The sequence below is a fragment of the Bos mutus genome, chromosome 7, assembly GCF_027580195.1.
Source record: "Bos mutus isolate GX-2022 chromosome 7, NWIPB_WYAK_1.1, whole genome shotgun sequence".
Classification (NCBI taxonomy): domain Eukaryota; kingdom Metazoa; phylum Chordata; class Mammalia; order Artiodactyla; family Bovidae; genus Bos; species Bos mutus.
This window is the reverse complement of record NC_091623.1, coordinates 102,829,248-102,849,961: the sequence shown is the minus strand read 5'-3', so window position 1 is coordinate 102,849,961 and position 20,714 is coordinate 102,829,248. Positions and strand designations below refer to the sequence as shown.

Genomic DNA, 20,714 nt, shown 5'->3' with positions numbered 1-20,714 from the left:
AAGGGTGTGCTGTAACAGCGTGGAAAGTAGGGGGCGAATCCCTGCTGATAGGAGACTGGTGGACAAAGTTTTCCAGACTTCTTTGCTCAGAGAAAGCCTGAGCTTGGAGAGAAATAAGCTGTTAAGAACTATTCTAGGGAGAATTTTTGAGGCTATTTTGGAGGCTATTCAGCCTCCAAAAACTCAAAAGAAGGAATTCCTAAAGCTACTAGGTAAGAAGGAGGGGTTACCTCCTTTCAGTAGGCTGGGAGAGAGAGAGACCCCAGTGTCCCAGCCAGTTCAAATCAGCCAGAAAATCCTGCAGAGGCTATTAATCCACTAAAGTCCGATAGCTTGGAGAAAATCTGATTAACTCCACCTCCCCAGCTGGGCTCTAGAGTGAAATGTATAGCTGGTTTCTGAGATTCAAATAAGCTGGGGAAACAGAAGCAGGAGGAAGAAGGAAAAACCAGAGAATGGGAGCAGTAAGTACTGGATACCTGTATGTACAACTTGGCGCTACTATTATTCTGTAGCAAGCCGCAGCTCTCTGAGGCTCTGTTCCCCAAGCTTATGAATATAAATAAAACTGTCTCCTGCCCAGTAGAAAGAGGACATATCTTGCAGTGAGGCCAGGACTGCTCCCTCTCGGCTGTGTAAACCGCTCAAGGAATTTCTCCTGTCTTTTCCTGCTGCAGTGGTCCTGAGGAGAGAGGGAGTGGGGAATCTTCCTTTATGGATCAGACTTCTTTCTGAAACCTCTCCTCCCTTCTCCTTTTTTTTTTTTTTGGTGGAGCCAAACCATACTACTTCAGAGCTCTAAAGAAACTCAGAGATCAAGTTCAATTCTTCCCTTTCAAGATGATAAACTGAGCCCAAAGTCACGTCTGAACTGGGACCCGTGGTGTTTGCTTCACTAACGTACAACTACAGTCTTTAAAAATAAAGGCAATATTTTGAAAGACCTCGAGAGATTAACTCCATAACCTCCCACTCCACCACCAACCTGCAATGGAGAGGGGAGACACGAATCTCATTCAGCACTCTAAGCGTTAAACTCAATCCACAGTCTAACACGCAATTGGCCAAACACTGGGAAAAGATCTGGTTTTCGCAGCCACGGGCCAATGAGCGCTTCGAGTGGGAGGGTTTGAAGATACTAAGGAGTTTTCCCCCCCTTTTTTTCTCTCCACCCCCTCCCGTCAGCCATCTCCCGCCACCCCCCTACCACCAATCCCCCACGCCGCCAGTTTGTTAAATTAATGCAGTAAGAAAGTCTGAAGACCTGAAGGAGTCCTGGCCTGAGGAAGATGGGCGAGCTCAGAAAGCCGAGATGCATCTGAAGCCTTGCGCTCCTGAGCCCCGCGGGGTCGCCATGGACCCCGGCAGCCCCTGAAACTTGCCCTGAGCTCTCTCACGTCTGCAGCCCCAAGCAATGGGACACCTCTTCTGCAGCGATCATAACTTATTCGGCGGGGACCAGAGAACAGGGATCGCAAGGCAACAGCAGACGGGTACGCAGGCAGGGTAACGAGATTCCGGGACTCGGTGGTGATGCACCAGCCTGGCACATTCTCCGGGATTTAACTGAAGGCAACACCGTCAATCGCTTCCCCTAGCCCCTAACCCCCTCAGGCCAGCCCAGGGGCATAAAGCCCTGATCTCCCTACCCAGGATGCTCGCCCAATCTAACGGTCCGAGGCCAGCGTTCTGATCTCCATAGATTTTTTTTTCCTTTCACGGGGCTGGCCGTTTAAACAGAAAAACAGGGGTAAAAAAGAAAATATACCCACCCCCAAACGTGCCTCCCCAGCGCCGCAGGGAGCCAACAGACACGCTGGAGTTTAACAAACAGCAATACTCTTCGCGCTCCTGAAAAGCAGGGCTGGACGCTCTCCGTGGTGCTGAAACGCTTAGAGGCTGCCTCTGTCCGTGGTACCTAGAGCCCCGTTGCTCCGATTTCCCCTGGGGCTCTCCCTCCGCGCCCCTGTTCCCCACCTCCCCTTAGGATTTGGATTATTTTCTTCAGCAGCGCTCGCAGGTTTTGTAAGTGCCAATTTGAAACATTTTTGCCCCCATAACTCGTGGACTACAAAGCACAAGGACCTGAAAAATGTACAGCTTCAATACTCTTCGACTCTACCTTTGGGAGACCATTGTATTCTTCAGGTATGCAATTTTTACTGACCACATCGCTCTGATGGAAATGGGGGAAAGGAGCATGGAGGCTGACTCTGTCCGTGATCCCCTCATTCGGGGGGAGGAGGGTGCTGTATACCGCGGCAATCGGGTCCTTCCATCCCCCGCTCCGTCCCTCCACCCCCCCTCCAACCGCCCGCAGGGTGTCTGGCTTGTGCGTGGAGGTCTGAGACAGTGGCCGCCCTGGCAGCTGTTTCTTGCGATTTGTTTGTCCTTCTGCCTTTTACACTCCCTGCCCCATCACTCTCCCCCAAACCCCCTGCATATTGACTCTCACTCGGCTGAGGACTTTAAGGGGAAGCTTTAGGAGTTACTCAGTTTAATTAGGACTGCATTCTCTCTAACCGCAGTGCCGAAAATCTCAGCTCTCCCGTCTGGGAGCCAAGTGACAACTAGCGGTGACGGGGAAGGTTGCACTCGAACCCACTGGACATAGAACATATTATTTTCTCTCCTTTTTTGTTGTTGTTTTCTTTTTCTGCGGTGTGGGAGTGGGGGGTTGTTGCTGAGGCTCAGTGATTGGAAACAATAGCGTTATGACCTCAGGTTGTAAAGCTCTGAACGTGGGTGCAGAGGGGAATCTACTCAGGAACAGACTCCGGAACACATTTCTCTTTTGAAACTTTGACTCCCTCCTATCTCCCATTCATCTTTCCAAACTCTGCTTGCTAGCTGCAGATCCTGAACTGAGGGACAAGTCTCATTTGTTTTGTTTTTTTAATTTCTGTCTATCTCCAACTCAGAAATGAGTTCCCCCAGCCACCATCTCCTAGGTTAAAATTTTCTGCCCATAGGCTTAGCATTCTTACATTAGCACAAGTGAAAAGTGAAAAATCACCTCTTCAGGAAGCATTGAAATGTAGTCTTTTCGTAAGTGGGTGAATCATGCCATCTTCAGAGATGGTTATGATAAATTCCATTTACATGAATTGAAAAAAATTAGTCTTCTCCCATGACCTGCAGGGATCATTAATCTTCTTCATTTTAGACGTCTGCCTCTCATGTTTTACCATCACATTGGATTAACAGTCACTTGAAAAATCCACTCTAGGTTATTTTTAAAAATAAGTAAACCAACACATATTAGTCTTTCCCATCATAAATCTACAGCAAATATTTCTTGTTGGATTTTTTTTTCATTTTTACATTATTGTGAACTCTGCATATGAATTGTTGGTTTGATTAATCCAGCGGTTGGTTTATTAAATGAATAACACCTCTCTCCAGATTGTAAGGGTCTACACGTGATCCTCTCTTCATATGTTTCTCTTGGGATGAAGAAAAGACCTCTCTCCTTCTCTGAGATACCCAACGCTAAAGCTTCTAATCTCCAGTTCAAATAATTATTTGATAGGCCATAGTCCTGCCCATAGCTCAGAATACAAATACTCAAGGAATCAAATTTAAAAAGTGCAACAATCCAGGGCCTTGTGAAATGTAGCTACTTTATGGGCTAAAGGGCAGGAAGTATGCTCTGAACAATACCAAATTCTTTCTCTTCTACATACATAGTAGAAGTGGAAAACGCTGTGGAGGTGGGATACTTGGTAACATTTGTATGCAAATTGATTCTGTTTGGCTTTCTGAGACAGAATTGAACCAGAGAGATTAAAGTGCAAATTAATAGGACCAAGCACATCCTTCCTTCCAACTCCTTTTTTTCTTGCTGAACAGTATGTAATGCTTGATTTTTCTTCTCTCAGACATTGTCTTTCACAATAGGGAGACAGTCTGAAAGGTTGGCACTGTAATCATTTAGATAAGGTTAGGAATCCACTGTGTTAATTTTTTAAATTATGGGTGGTGGCTTATCAGGACGCATAACTCCACATCTCCATCCCCTACCTGCGACAAGGCAGACAGGAGCTACAATGAATATGGGATATAATGCCATGTGTTTATAAGGAAAGAAGAGTCATGACTATGGAGAGCTGGGAAGGGAACGGTGCTGTTGCACTTTCAAAATACAGAAATGGCTACATTATTTGGGGAATAAAGGTTGTTTTAGAACATGAAACATAAAATAGGAAATATAAGAATTGAACTAGGGAAATACCCTCAGCAATTTTTCAGAGAGATGAGAAAAATAAAAAGGTCACAAGGAGAGAAAGTACTGTCTATGTCTAATTGGCATTTTCATTACTCTCTCATTTTTTAAAGTTTAGGTGAAAATACAGAAGCATTAAAACCTGGGGGCTCAAGAGAATGTATGTAGAGGTAATTGGAGACTGGTTCCCTAGCAGATTCCATGTGAATAACACCTTCTCCCCCAGGGGACAGGTACCATGTTGCAATGAGCCAATCCAATCATCTCAGGCACCCAGGTAGTCCTTAGATTAAATGAAGGCCAGCTGCTCACCTTGCTGGGGAAATCTGGGGGCTAGGAAAGGAAAGGCTCTTGATGACAGAAGTGCTGCTGCATCCACACACAACCAGCAAAATGACAACAATGACAGCAAAACAAACAAAACAACATGCAAAGTGAGTTTGCATGCCAACAAAGAGAAGGAATTGAAGCCTTAGAAAAAACTGAGGGGGAAGAATAAGAGGATACAGGGGGACAAACAGCATTGCAGTCCTTACAACTGTGTCCCTGTAAGTAAAATGAAGTGAGTTGGCTGAGGTTCTTGCCTTATATTTTAAAAAACCTGCGGTTCTAAAATTCTATGAGTGATATTCAAGTATTCAATAAACTAAATGCTGTCTCTTTGTTTTTAGTTTGGGATGGGGCTTTATATCCAGACTGGTCAAAAGCAATAAGCAAAGATATGTTTTTGTTTTTGTTTTTAATGGGAGCATATTCCTTTCCAACCTCTTTTTAAGTAGAAGGAAACTTGATTTGATTCCCAGAGCCCTTACACTGGCTTATGGCTGGGAAAGGGCCCAGGGTGAGCCCCATATTTTCTCATCTTCTGAGTAACTCAATAGATCCATGGTATATAATCATGTTTCTCGATCTTGGCACTACTGACATTTTGAACATTTTGGAAAATTCTGTGATATGAGGGCTGAACTATGCATTTTAAGATGTTTAACAGTATCTTTGGCATCAATAACCCTCTCTCCCTTAGTCATGACAATCAAAAATGTCTCCAGAAGTCTGGGATGGGAGGAGGGCACAAAATTGCCCACAGTTGGGAACCACTGGTAAAGAATGATCAAATATTTAACCTAAGACTCTGATGAACCAATTGTAATGAGGAGGAAAGTCTTTTCTTTAAGAAAATGCCCCCCTGGAACACAAAAGGCACAAGAGTGAAGCAAACAAAGACCTAGCTTGTGCTTGAGACCAGAATAAAGGCAGAGGAGATAAACCACGTCTAACCCATGGGTGGTTTTCCCAAAAGATGATCAGCTTTCCTTTATTATCACTTCTGTCTGCCAACCCATAGGTGTTTCCTTGCACAGAGTTTTGTACTGAATATGGTACTCTCTGGCTAAGAAAGGTCATGGAAACCTTGAAGGAAAGCTGTCTCTACCTCACTGAGGTCAAAAGGAGCATGGTAAACAGATTGCTTCATATCTCAGTCCTGAAAAACCACCCAGCTGAAAGGTAAATGAGCTTTCTTCTGAGGTAGCTCTTCTGGCTTCCCGTTCTCCAAGCTTGCCAAGAGGAGCAAATGACAACGTGGATCTTTCCCTCCTGGTAGCGTAGCTGTATTCCTTCTCAAATCTTACCTGCTGCATTTTGGGCACTGCGGAAAGTGTCTAGGAGCTTCTGGAGCAGGCCAAGGACTTTTTCCCCAGGAAAGATGCCCCTTGGGCAACTTTGCCTTAGGGCCAATCAAAATGTCAGTCTACCCTCTTTGGGGGCTCAGGAAGCTTGAGAAAGAGAAAATCTCATGTTTTTCATTCCTGAGGGACATTTTGGACAAGAACGTCAACCTGGTAAATGGAGTCATGAATCAGCACATAACTTCTGCATACTTACAAAACTGGGAATGACCTATCAGGGGAAATGGAGGGAATTTATTTTTGAGACCACCTTATGAAAGAGGCTGCGACCATGCGGTGCCGTGGAAAGCCGATTTGAGAGCCTTACTTGGAGAGTTTGACTTTTCTCTTATCCTGCAGCATGGCTCTGATGAATCCCTTTCCTTCATAGGGACTCAGTTCTCTTACCAATCCACTCAAACAATTAACTCCAACACCTCTAATATCCCTCCCAACTCACATAAGGTCTTCATAAAAGACAGAGGTCCATTCCCACAAAGGCTCAAGCTGAATTTACCTCAGTGACGATACTGCCTTCTTTCCTACACCAGGCATTTATTTGTGTTAACGTGCCCAGTCCAAAACTAGGCACTCTGCAGGGGAGACAGAGCTAATAGATGCCACAGTCCCTGTCCTTGCAGAAAGGGGAGACACTGCTCCTTTTAAAGCTCCATTAAATACCTTTTTCCTTCGTCAGAGGGCCCGCAGAGCTCCCCTTCAGACAGTCTGTGCACGCGGCCTGCGACAGCATCACATTTATGTGGGCGTCATTAACTTTATTTCCTTCATCAGCTGGCAGAAGCCAGAATGATTTTTAAGATGGATGGCACTGTCTCCTGCCTGGCCATCTTGACACTATTCTGCAGGTTCTCTGCTCCTTTAGGCAAAGTGGCCTTGGCCTCAAGGGTAGAAGACCCAGGATCCAGAATTTAGCTAGTGGCATGCCCTTGAGAGGGTTTCCTGACCTTTCCAGCCTCACTTTCCCCAGCTATAAAATAAAGAGAATTGACAAATCACTGTCTCTAAAATTAATTTTCCCTGTGCCAGTCAAGGATTATCACCTCCCAATCTCCTTCACAATAGAGCAGTTTTGGTAGCAGGGTATTTCAATTATTATAAGAATTATATTCACGTTCAAAGGTCTAAAAGAATTGAGGACCATAATAAATAATCTCACTTCCTGGAAAGCTATCCCAATCTAGACATGATTATTGACAGATTCCATAAATATGTCAGTTTCCCCAGAAAATGCTTTGTATGATGAGAAAATATGACGTCTGATCATTATCCTCAGAGATCTAAAGAGAGGCCTGAGAAAGAGACCAAAGGCGTCTATACTCTTGTCAGTGATTCTCTTTAGGTTTTTCCCTCCCCTATAAGGCTAAGTTTTTAAAAATTTGTTTACCAAATCCCATCCATTGTTAACTTGTTTTCCCCATCTTTACTAACCAAAGATAAACTGCCAGAAATACTGAACATCATGTGATAAGCAATGCCACCACAATGAGTTAACCTAAAAAAATACAAAAGAAAAGGTGTGATGCTTTCTTGTTAGTCTATAGAGCCTTGTCAGAAGTAAATATGCAATTTGATAATCTCTGAAATGTTTAAAATGGATTCTGAGTCCTCATTACTATTTAATAAACCCTCTAGGTACTCAGGGACCCCATTTGGGAAATATTAGATTTGAATTATTCTATATGGCTCTGAGAGAAGAACTGGAATTAATAGATAAATATATTTTTAATGCACACACACAAATTCTGTTTTAATGTAATTCAGAACCTTCTGACAGATCAGTCAACTGCGTACCGGCTGCCTCAGTTGTAGTGAGGGTCCCTGTCAGTGGAGGTATGCAAGCAGAGACTGGAAATCCACCTCCCAGGAGGGATGTAGAAGGAATTCAAGCTACTTTTGTGAATTGGGATTTGTAATTTGCTACAAAAAGTAAATGAAATGCAGGTCAGAGACAAGTCTTCCCCCGGCTCCTGATCTCCAAATTATCATCTGATCTCTGTAAATTTTCCAAGTCATGCCATAAATACACATCCACTCGTGCCTTTTCCTTCTCTGAAATGGCTTGGATAATAAATTGGGCGATGAACACGCACATACACACACAAACTCATATGCGACCAAGGATTATTAAAAGGAAATCACCTTGGTTATGTAAGACTCTGGCTTTAAGAAATGAGAAGGACCTCAGAAATAAGACAATGTCAGAGCCAGAAAGACCACCAGAAAATTCACTGGTTCACAGACCAGTCCTCAGGCACAGATGGTGTTCACAGGACTGAATGGATGAAGGCCTCGCAGCCCTGAACTCCAGCTGTCTCTCCTGAACCAACTCCCTGTTCAGCCTCCCACAACTGAAAACACCATCAGGCCAGCCAGGAAATTCATTCAGAAAGCACATTGGAAGGGAACAATGCCCTGAGATGCTGGGGAGAGGGGCTTCTATGCACAGTGCTTATGCTTTGTAGTGCAAGCCCTTATGAGGGGTGCTGAAGCCCTGGCGCTTTTGAAACTCCTTATAAAGGATCCCTTTGTGGTTTTCTGAAGTTGATATTGTCCGAGTCCCCCGAGGCTAATTCAGTGCAATTAGATTACCACTCTCTGCTTTTGAATTCGGCTGTTTTTCAGCGTCTGTTGCTAAATGAGTTTACCATCTTAACGGGGAGCTGCTGACAGTCATTATCCCAGCCGTGAAATGGGCAGCGTTCTCTCTTGCCTCGTATACTGGGCAACCCCAGGCCCCTAGAGAACAAGGCTCTGCTCCCTCGCTCGCGAAGTCCAGTCTCCATCTCCCACCCATTCACGCCCAGAGAATATTTTGCTAGAATCATGGAGACTTGGGGCAGTTCTGTAATTCAACAGCTCTCACATCTAGCTATGAGGGGCTTGTCAAGCATACAGTTTCCCACCATCATACTAAACTAACTAAAACAGCATCTCTGAGGATGGGGACCCAGAAATCTCTAAAGGTAACAGGAGTCACTAAGTCAGAGCTTCTCAAACTTCAATGTGTGTGGATCCCCTGAGGATCTCATTAAGATGCTGATTCAGACTCAGGAGGTCTGGGGTGGAGCCTGAGAGCCTGCATTTCTAGCAGCCCCCAGATGATGCTTCTGCTTCTGTGGACCACAGGTTTGAATAACAAGGCTCTAAACCATTCTGACCAGGGACTCTGGACATGGACCAATCCATTTATCTTGCAGATGGGGAGAGAACAAATGACTTCCTCGAAAGTGAATGCCAGCCCACCCAAGGCCCTACACAAATGTGCTCATCCCCCAAACTTATTCTTCCACAACACGTTGTGCCCGGGACTCTGCTGCTGTGCTTTGCTTCCTTTGACCCTTTCACTTGCTGTGCTCCCTCATAAACACAAACATGCACCTTAAGAAGGGTTCCTCAGGGAGCTATTTGTATCTCCAAACTAGGGGGGTAATCCTAGTGCACCAAATAGTCTCATTCACACAGCTGGGAAGTACAATTGTGTGATGGGTGGATGAAGAGAAGGGGCACCTGAGGAACTGGCTTTGAATGCTGGCACCAAGGGGCCCTGGAGCACAGCAGTGAGTCTATAGGGACTGATGGGAGAGGCAGATCAAAGGTGATCAGAAGGAGGGAATCTGTGCTTTCTTTCTCCAAGGATGATCTCGCTGACAAGTCTTCCTGTGGACATTGTACTATTAACTCTGCATAACTGGAGGCTTATTTAGGACTCCCCAGATGTTCAGAGACTGCCGTCCCTTCTGTCATCTGTCTGATCTCAGAATGATGTCCTTCCTTCCTTCCTCTCTAGCCCTTTAACCCGTCATCCTTTCCAAAAGCATATTAGTATCTTACACATCTAATAGAGTGACTGTCAAGATCTTCAGCCTTTGAGAGCTGCGTGTTTACTGCTCTGCGCTCAGTTCTGCAACACTCCCCAGCTCCAGAGGAATGCGGCAAGGCTGCTGCAACCCTGGCTGCCAGAAGACTTGCGGGGTTCTCTTACAAGAGCACTCCACAGTCTATAGAGTATTTCGCACCTGCATTCCCATATGAGCTTTCCAACCACCTTAAAAAAATAGATATAAGGCAGTTGCTACTATCCCCATTTTAGAGTCAAGAAAACCGAGACTTAGAAAAGTGACTTCCTTAAGACACACTGTTAATCTCAGGGTTATGTCAGATTCAAATATAAACTTCCTTCCTCCTAGCTCACCACATTGCCTCTTTCTTCTTAAAGTTGGTGTGTGTGTGTGTGTATATATATATATATATATCCCTAATCTACAGCTGGACTATCTACATCCCTAACAGTATATACAGTGCCCTCCTTAATAGGTACCCCTCTTTATATATTCCTCTCAAAGTTGCAGCCCCTGTGAACTGATATGGCTATCAGGCTAATAGCCTCCACCCTCGACCAGGGGGCCACAGGGGTTATGAGCTGGGAATTTCCCATCAGGGTTTTGATTTGATAGTCATTGTCTTCGGATTCTTAGCCAGATAGGTATTTCTTTCTCTCTTCTTAACCTTTTTAAATTGTACTATATATATATATATATATATATATGTTCTATTTTTTAAAAATGCTAATATTAGACTTAAACCTAAAATCCCCTTTGATGATGATCTCCAGGTCCCTCCCAGCTTTTATTTCTTCAAGAGGTAACCTACTTGATAACTTTTATTCATATATGTATATATTATATATGCACACACATATATATAAATATACACACACAAAGTGATAGTATATATAGTTCAATAGTTATACATACATATGTTTAAATATATATTGAAATCTATTGAACTATATATACTATCTATTGAGTTGTATATACTATTCATTGAAATATATATACTATCATTTCATGGAATCAAATTGCCCATATGATTCTACAACTTACTCTGTTCACATATCAGCATGTCTTGGAAAGCTTTATCTGTTGAGGTGAACATCTCCACCTCATTCTTTTAGCTACTGCAGAACATATGTTATGGATATCCCACTGTTTTCCAGCCACTTCCGTATTGATGTACATTTCTACTTTTTTCCAATTTTTCCACTGAAATCAGTGCTGCAATAATCACAGTGAACCTACATCTTTGTGAATGAACACAGGCCATTTTTCCAGGCAGATAACAAGAACAGAAATGGAATCGCTGGGGCACAGAGCTAGCATATCATTTACGTTAACAGATACTGCAGGTGGGTATCCCTTCCTTCCTTCCTTTACGATGCTCCATCTCAGCCTTGACTGCAACCACTCAATACCAATCGTTACTATTTATCAAGTGTTCATTGAATGCTAGATACTGTGCTAACAACATTATGTGCCTCATGTCACAAATCCTTAGACCTAAGTATTATGATATTCCCATATTACAGGTGACAAAACTGAGGCATAAATAGGTTATGTAGTTTACCCAAGGTAAGGCAACTCATAAGAAGCAGAACTAGGATTCAAAGATAAGTCTGAGTGCACAAAACATTCCCTTAACCATTGTATTTCCACTGTTATTCCAAGAATGAACCTGGGAGGAAAAGCAGGGAGGAGACTGAACTGGAAGAAGATGGAGGCAAAAAAGAGATGAGTTTGCTTCTTCAAATAATCAAAAGCTCATCTCCTGCAGGTGGTTCTAGATATAAAGTTAACATACATCCATAAATGGATGTGAGTGTTTAATCTCCACCCTTCACAGAGGAGGAATATTACACTACTTTCCACCCTGGGCAGAGAGCATGTGGTTAGAGCTCTGTCTCAGGGTAGAGACGGGTCCCTGCAGTACAGCCTTTCTTTGTCCCCTAATCACTCCACTGAAAGCGCTATCGGGTATGATGGGAGAGAATGACTGAGCAGGGAGGCAAGGAAAAAAGGCAGCATAATCTCAGGCTCATCTTTTTCTTTTTTAACTGCCAGTCCCTGGAATTCAGACCAAAGACCTTTTCAAGCTTCATGCTCTAACCTCCAAATACACAGGATTGAGGATACCCAGTTTCCCTTCACCTTCTGTACATAAGATTGGAGAGGCACCCCAATATCCAGCATCGGAGACCTCACCACAAACTCGGGACCTTCCACTCCCAAAGCAGACCCCGAGGGTTTCTCAGAACACCTCTAGGCCAGGAAAACATACCCAGATGAGGGCAGGGAGCAGAACGGGGAGAGCCAGCAAGGACCAAGCTAGCTCTCCTTTACAAGCAGGAGCATCACTCTAGACAAGGCCTGTGGGAAACCCAAACAATGCGTCTCAGACACCTATTCCCAGCAGCCATCTGAGGCACACCAGAGACAATTCTGAATGTGTCACTAGCAGGCCTGTTGCCAGTAGGAGAAAAAAACACAATAGAAATAAAGTCTTCTCATCTCAACCTCCTAATGTTAACTTTTGAAATAAACTTGCTGTTTTGTCTGTTTACATTATAAACATTATACATGTTTGCCATAAAATATTTAAACCACAAAGGGAGATATGCTTAAAGCTAAAAGACACAGAAGTCCTACTCCCTAAGGTAAATCACTTAACAATTCAATATTCATCTTTCCAGATAATCTTAATAACATGATAATGACAAGAAGCCTTTCTAAAATTTGAATATGCATTAACTCATGTAATCTTCAGAACAATCCTGTAAGGATATACTATTATTCATCCCATTGTATAGATGAAGTTACAGATGAGGAAACAGAGAAGTTTAGTGATTTTCCTAGGGCTGCCCAGCTTAGAAATGGCAGTGCCAGACTGAAATCCAAGCCATGCGACTCAGAGTCTTTAACAGCTGTGCTCAATCCTGAGCTGTTTCTGTTTTACAAAAATAGGGCTATACTAAATGCTATGCTCTGCAACTTCCCTTTTTTCACCCAGCAATACCTTGTCAGTACACATACAGATGGATCTCATTCATCTGTGCATTTATGCTGCCCTTCGCTGAGAACACCAGGCTCGAGTATGACCCCACTCTCAGCTTGCCACAAAACAGCCACCACTTCCATTTCCAGCTCCTTCACTTCACACAAACCAAATTCTACCTCAATTGAATTTCTCATTGGTCTGTTACATGCCCATTGTTCTCATCTCTGTACTTTTCTCCCACTGGTCCCTAACGTTCCTTAAATCTAGGAAGATCCCTCCCTCATTTTCACCCTGAAAGGCACACCCACCAATTCTGGATTCAAGTTCATTTGATTTTTGAAACCTGTCTCTGTCACTTCCTAGCTGTATTATCTTGGCAGTTTGCTCAACCCTTCTGAGCCTCAAGTTCCTCATCTTAAAAAATGGAGAAAACTTTGCCAATAGACAAATGCAGTCACCTTTAAGCACTTTTTCTGAGCAGAGCACAAGCCCTTAGTGAATTCCCTCTCCACTTCTCTCCGAACCTATCCACACCTCACAAGCCACCTCTAACAACACTTCCTCCATGAAGCAACCCCAGACTGCCACCATCCCTACCCAGAACTGGGCATGGATTCTCCTTCCTAAATCTCCTCGGAAATGTAGGCATTACCTTCAGCACTCAGTTCGCACACTGTGGCCTTACAAACATTTGGGTGCCCTTCTACTTGTTCAGTTGGACGATAAGCCCTTCAAAGACTAGGTTCTTAATGGGTTTCTTGGTTCATGTGAAAGGCCAACATGAAGAAAAGGTGCTCACCAGGGTTTTCAGCTTGCTCCATTCCCCTCATTGACAGTATTACCCCAGTGGCTCATGTATGTTAGATATTCAGATCTTGTTGAATTGAATTGTTTTGTCCCCATATACCTGCTCCCATCCTTCTCTTATTGGCTCTGCTGAAGCCCAGGACCAGAAGGCTTCCAACCAGCCAATGCAATGCACTGCTATGTCTCACAGTGACACCTTTTTGCTCCAAGAAATGAGTCACAGTGAGAGTGAGCTAGACATACAGCTCAGCCCTGGCTCGAGAGCTATTGCAGAGAGTTGTTTAGCCTTATCCTTGCTGTCTAGCCAAGGATGTCCAAACTCTGGGCCTCTCAAAACATCTGTGCCATTGCACATATGGCTGCCTCCCACTGGGGCCTGGGTCCGCAGAGAGGCCCCTTTCCATAAGACAAGGCAAACTTTTGAAAATGGCTTTCAGTTGTGCAGGAAACACAGACCTCACTGGAGCCAGTTTTTGTGATGTGACCAAAAACATCTAGTAGAAGAGAAAAACTCTTGACAGGAGCCAAGAAAAGACTGCATCATGCCCAAAGGGAAGGGTCTTGGAGGAATTCACTGAAAATGCCTTGGAATATGAAAAGCTATACCTCCTGACAAAGAGGGTGACAAGGTTCAGTAAAAGAGTCAACCTCCATACCACCTCGATTGGACAGCCTAGAGAATAGAGCAGAATTTTCCTCCCTCTGAAAGCCCTGCTCTGACTTTGTAACTGAGTCTCAGTTTCTCTATCCCTAAAATAAGATTGGACTTCATAAAAATCCAATTGTCATTGCATAATTCTTAAGTTGACCCCAGCAGTTAAAAACTCTGGCTTGCCATCAGTCAAATATGTTCCGGAATCCTTGTTAAACCACTTGTGATGGTATAAAAGAAAAGAAAGTGAAGTCACTCAGTCGTGTCTGACTCTTTGCAACCCAATGGACTGTAGCCTACCAGGCTCCTCCGTCCATGGGATTTTCCAGGCAAGAATACTGGGGTGGGTGCCATTTCCTCCTCCAGGGGATCTTCCCAACACAGGGATTGAACCCAGGTCTCCCTCATTGTAGGCAGATGCTTTACTATCTGAGCCACCAGGGAAGTCAAAACGCGATGGTATACCACTCCATGACTTGCAGCAAGATTGTTTTTAAGATGTCTAAGCCTCAGTTTTCCTCATCTGTAAAATGGCAATGATAATTATCCTTCCCTGCCAAATCACCCTAAGAATTCAACAGGAAAAGACATGTAGAGTGATAGCAATGCACGTGCAAAGCATTGTGGGATCATAAAGAAGAATCTGACTAACTCTGCCTAGGGGCTTCCTCGGTGGCTTACATGGTAAAGAATCTGCCTGCAATGCAGGAGACCCAGGTTCAATCCCTGGGTCAGGAATTGAAGATCCCCTGGAGAAGGAAATGGCAACCCACTCCAGTATTCTTGCCTGGAAAATCCCATGGACAAGGAGCCTGGCAGGCTATGGTCCATGGGATCGCAGAGTTGGACATGACTGAGCAACTAATACACACACAACTCTGCCTGGGGTTGGGGGGTGGGGGGCAGGTGTGGTGCACTACAAAGTTGAAGACAATTTTAATAGGAATCAAAGCACTTAAACTGGGCCATAAAGAATGACTAGGTGACACCTAGTGACACCAGGTGACAAAGAGGGCCAAGAGAGGATGATGCAGGCAGAGGAAAAGGGCTTACAGAAAGGGAAAATGGGAGGATGGGGAGTTTAGGAACACTGGATGGGCCAGCTATCTCCCGTGACCTAAGACTCAGCCCAGTCCTGCTCTGCCCTGTTCTCTCCCTAGGGGTCTTTCATCATTCGGAAGCAAGGCTGAGCAGGGATAATTTCTTCATCATCTAAACAATATTTATTGACTTTATACCATAAACTAGTAATCTTCCTACATTTGGGGGACAGATTCGGTGATGAGCAGAAGAGATGCGGTCTTTGCTCTCACACAGCTTAACTTCTAGAGGTGGTATAAACAAAGAAACAACCCGGGAAATCAGAATTTCAGGTCATGGTCAGTGCTCCAAACCCAGTCAAACAGGAGAACAGGACAGAGGAGGGTTCACTGGAGGCCACCGCAGGGTGCCTACACTTTCACATGCTCTCTCCCTTAAAGCTTACATCACAGCGAAGTGGGAAGGGGCTGTTTCCTTTTACCGATGAGGAAACTGAAACCCTGAGCCGAAGAGTGATTCATCTACAGTCTCACAGTCAGTAAGTGCCAAAGGCAGATGACCTCAGTCCATGCAAAAAAGTCAAAAATACTGAGGAAAAAAGATTCAATAGGGGGGAAAGCAAGAAGCAAACAGTATATATAGTAGGGTCCCATTTTTATTTTTTTAAATGTTTCATTGTTCTCACATGGGAAAAAAGTCTAGAGAAATGGACCCAAAACTGTTCATAGTTGTTATTATCTATTGAGAATGAGACTATTGGGTGCTTTTACTTCTTACATTAAATATTTTAGTAATGCTAGGATGTTTTACAACAATATTTATTACTTTTGAAAGCTGGAAAGTATTTTTTTTTTTTTAAGAAAGAAAGAGGATATCAGAAAGCATGGGCACAAAAATAAACTTGGAGCTCACCTTAATAAAAAGACAACCTATACCAGGTAGGGAAAAAAGACACTTGGAGAAAGGTGAAACCCAGGCCCAGTTGCTTGGTATCTTCCAAGTAAAATCGAGCCTAGGGGCTGAGACAGTTTGGGGTTTCTGAAGGGCTTTCTCAAGCAAATGGAAGTTGCTTTTCCCACTGAAGTCATTGTGCTGGAAGCAAAATGTCATTGGAAAATGGAAGCCAGAGTTACATTAGAGATTTGGGTTTTTTCAACAAGTGATGGTTGGAATATATTTTCATCAGAGTGACTAGAGCCCTGCACAATTCTGTATGTAATTTCATAGCATCCTCTAGGTCATTAAAAAAAAAAAAACTTAGGGAAAGAATTTTCTGACCCCATTCCTTCAATTCCCAGGGGGAAACTGAGGCCAGAGGGAAAAGTCAACCATGAATTAATGTCCAGCCCAGACAAAGACGAAGACCTCTAACTCTCTTCACATCAGGATGATTTTTCCTAAAATTTCATGATTGTCCCACTGATAGTATGTAACATAGATTTCAGTGGTTCAGGATAATTTTGTTATACTTTATCATGAATTTTATTTTCCTAGGTACTAGAATTATCAATTTCATTATAATCAGTCAGTTAGTTCAGTCGCTCAGCCGTGTCTGACTCTTCGCAACCCCATGAACTGCAGCACGCCAGGCCTCCCTGTCCATCACCATCTCCCGGAGTTCACTCAAACTCACGGACATCGAGTTGGTGATGTCATCCAGCCTTCTCATCCTCTGTTGTCCCCTTTTCCTCCTGCCCCCAATCCCTCCCAGCATCAGAGTCTTTTCCAATGAGTCAACTCTTCACATTATAATACTGAGAGTTTATTTTAAACAACAACAAAAAAATCAAATTAAAAAGCAATTAAGTCACAGTATATGAATTGGACAAAACCTGTCAGATGATATGCAACTGATTTGGGCTTGGGGAGTACTGTATCCTATCATTCTACCTTGGACAGTGCTATTGTTTTAACTGGAAAACGCCAGTAAGACTTGTGAGATTGGGTAGGTTCTGAGCAAGGCTTAACTTGAAGTCCTAAACAGCTTTCTCAGAGTGAATCATAGACATGAGCTGCTATCTGAATTCAAATGGTTGGGAAACGATGGCACATTTGGGTAAGAAGTAGGCATATTCGCCTGGCAGAGCACAGTGGGGATGAGGTCACCAACAAGTGTCTACTGAAGCTACTTTCATAGGTTTCCATCCCCTTCTTATGTAAGAATGACATCTGTGACTCCCAACCCTGTGCATGACAGACAGGAATTCCTCTAAATAATATCTATAATTAATAATTTTATACAAAGCATGCATTAAGAACCTACGATATGCCAGGAACTTCTCTAAACGCTCCACATACGTTAACTAATATTTACAGCAGTCCTCTGAAGTAAGTACTAGTTTCATCCTCTTTTGTGGATGAGGAAACTGAGGCAGGGAATATTCCCAAGCTGGATGCCTGTAGGCCAGCCACCCTGCCAATCCAATACAAAGTCTTCCTAAGACATTGTACAAACCTCTCCAAAGATGTGGTGGGGCAGAGGGGAAGGAACAGAGCCTCTGAGGCAGAAAACTGAGAGGCTTTCTCCAAACACAGTCTTTGCCAGTGAGGAAGGGAGGTGAGGAGGAGCTGACAACACCCTTCCCCTCAGATCTGCTGCTCAAAGCCCTGATTTCCTTTCCGTCTATCACCATGGGGTTTACGAAAAGATGGGAAAAAAAAAAAAAAAGAATAGTACTGGGCAAGGAATAAAAGGGGGGGACAAGAAGGGAGAGAAAAAGAAAGAGAGAAGAAGAAGAAAGAAGAAAGAGCACTTATCTTGGGTCTACTCTGGGTGGGTTTGGCCAAGAACTCACATGGGAGTCTCTTTCCCTCCCGGGACCACAGTATTCTAAACTGTAAAATGGATGGAGGGACTGGACTCAGTTCAGTTCAGTTGCTCAGTCGTCTCTGACTCTTTGAGACCCCATGAATCACAGCACGCCAGGCCTCCCTGTCCATCACCAACTCCCGGAGTTCACTGAGACTCACGTCCATCAAGTCAGTGATGCCATCCAGCCATCTCATCCTCTGTCATCCCCTTCTTCTCACGCCCCCAATCCCTCCCAGCATCAGAGTCTTTTCCAATGAGTCAACTATTCACATGAGGTGGCCAAAGTACTGGAGTTTCAGCTTTAGCATCATTCCTTCCAAAGAAATCCCAGGGCTGATCTCCTTCAGGATGGACTGGTTGGATCTCCTTGCAGTCCAAGGGACTCTCAAGAGTCTTCTCCAACACCACAGTTCAAAAGCATCAATTCTTCAGCGCTCAGCCTTCTTCACAGTCCAACTCTCACATCCATACATGACCACAGGAAAAACCATAGCCATGACTAGATGAACCTTTGTTGGCAAAGTAATGTCTCTGCTTTTGAATATGCTATCTAGGTTGGTCATAACTTTCCTTCCAAGGAGTAAGCGTCTTTTAATTTCATGGCTGCAGTCACCATCTGCAGTGATTTTGGAGCCCCCCAAAATAAAGTCTGACACTGTTTCCACTGTTTCCCCATCTATTTCCCATGAAGTGATCGGACCGGATGACATGATCTTCGTTTTCTGAATGTTGAGCTTTAAGCCAACTTTTTCACTCTCCACTTTCACTTTCATCAAGAGGCTTTTTAGTTCCTCTTCACTTTCTGCCATAAGGGTGGTGTCATCTGCATATCTGAGGTTATTGATATTTCTCCTGGCAATCTTGATTCCAGCTTGTGCTTCTTCCAGTCCAGCGTTTCTCATGATGTACTCTGCATATAAGTTAAATAAGCAGGGTGACAATATACAGCCTTGACGTACTCCTTTTCCTATTTGGAACCAGTCTGTTTTTCCATGTCCAATTCTAACTGTTGCTTTCTGACCTGCATATAGGTTTCTCAAGAGGCAGATCAGGTGGTCTGGTATTCCCATCTCTTTCAGAATTTTCCACAGTTTATTGTGATCCACACAGTCAAAGGCTTTGGCGTAGTCAATAATGTCTCTCTCAGCTCTATCATTCTAGGATTTAGAAACAAATGAAGGGAAAGGAAAACCTAGAAGACCAGGAGGGGAAAGGAATGTTGGTGGGAAGAAGCAAATGCTAAGGAGAATAATAAAAGGAGGAGGAAATAAGAGGAGGAGAAAGGAAGGCATTTCCCAAAGCAGGTGACATCTGCTTATTTTGTTGAAAGAGGAGAAGGAAGAACTTTCACAAAAAGAATTACAATAAAAGCTTTATTCTCAGCAGCCAACTCATGTCTCCCACCAGTGAGTCATGCTGATGTTGTGGGGAGCCGTGGCTGATGTTAGTGAGAGGTATGGCTGGTGTTGGTGAAAGGCATGGTTGATATTGGTGAGAGGCATGGCTGGTGTTGGTGAGGGGCATGGTTGCTGTTGGGAGCCATGGCTGATGTTGGTGGGGGCCATGGCTGGTGTTGGTGAGAGATATGGCTGGTGTTGGGAGCCATGGCTGATGTTGGTGGGAGGCATGGCTGGTGTTGGTAAAAGGCATGGTTGATGTTGGTGAAAGGCATGACCGGTGTTGGTGAGGGGCATGGTTGGTGTTGGGGGCCATGGCTGATATGCGGGGGGGTGGGGGCGGCATGACTAATGTTGGTGGGAGCCATGGTTGATGTTGGTGAGGGCCATGGCTGATATTGGTGAGGGCCATAGCTGATGCTGTTGGGGGCCATAGCTGATGTGGGTGAAAGGCACAGCTGATGTTGGTGAAAGGTATGTTTGATGTTGATGAGAGGCATGGCTGATGTTGGTGAGAGGCATGGACAATGCTGGTGAGGGGCATCACTGATGTCTGAAAAACAGGGGCCTAAAAGGAGCCCTGAAAGGAGGAAGGATTGGCTTGTTCTCTGTGTCTAAGAAGGACAGCCCTTCCTTAGCAATGAGCAACAATGATCAGTATACTCCCAGGTTCTAGGAGACGTCTTAGGGAAATGACTAGAGAATATGCCCAAGGGAGCTACAACTGCAACATTACCACATAGTGCCTATGAGGATGCAATCCTGAGAACCACTGAACAGAGGAAATCCCAGGCCAGAAAGAAATCTTCCTAGATCATTTTTTCCAACCTCCTGCCTCTAAGCATCCCTTCCCTAACTGCCCTGTGCCAAAGGACTCAGCACAGAATGACATTCAGTCCTATTCTTTCATCTTTTCATAGCTGTCTGAGCCAACCCACGCACTGAGGTCCTTGAAGACAAAGAGAGTGCCCCAACTGATTGGATATATGCTTAATCCACATGGAAGGTGCTGGGCACACAGTGGGCCCTTCACACCCATCTGATAGTTGATCAACAGGGTAAAATGCTTCTAGTCTCTCTCAATAACATCTATATTGTTGCTTAGGATTACAGTCTAAACATACTTCATTTCATGCACTCCACTGTCTACCCCTGTTCCAAAGTCCAATCTGTCATTTGCTTGAGAGGACACCTAGGTACCTGCCTCGGCAGAAGTGAGCTAGCGTACCTACTCTGCAGGTAACATCTCCAAATCTGGAAG

At 44.1% G+C, this 20,714-nt stretch overlaps 1 protein-coding gene across 2 annotated transcripts in view; it reads left to right on the top strand.

The window, feature by feature from the left end:
- The first annotated feature begins 2,092 nt into the window (after nt 1-2,092).
- Nucleotides 2,093-20,714, top strand: part of GLRA1 (glycine receptor alpha 1) — an 86,439-nt gene continuing 67,817 nt past the window's right edge. For both annotated transcript variants that reach the window (XM_005898221.2, XM_005898220.2), the window contains exon 1: nt 2,093-2,148. In XM_005898221.2, the coding sequence (XP_005898283.1) occupies nt 2,093-2,148 (56 nt within the window). The remainder of the gene's footprint in view (nt 2,149-20,714) is intronic.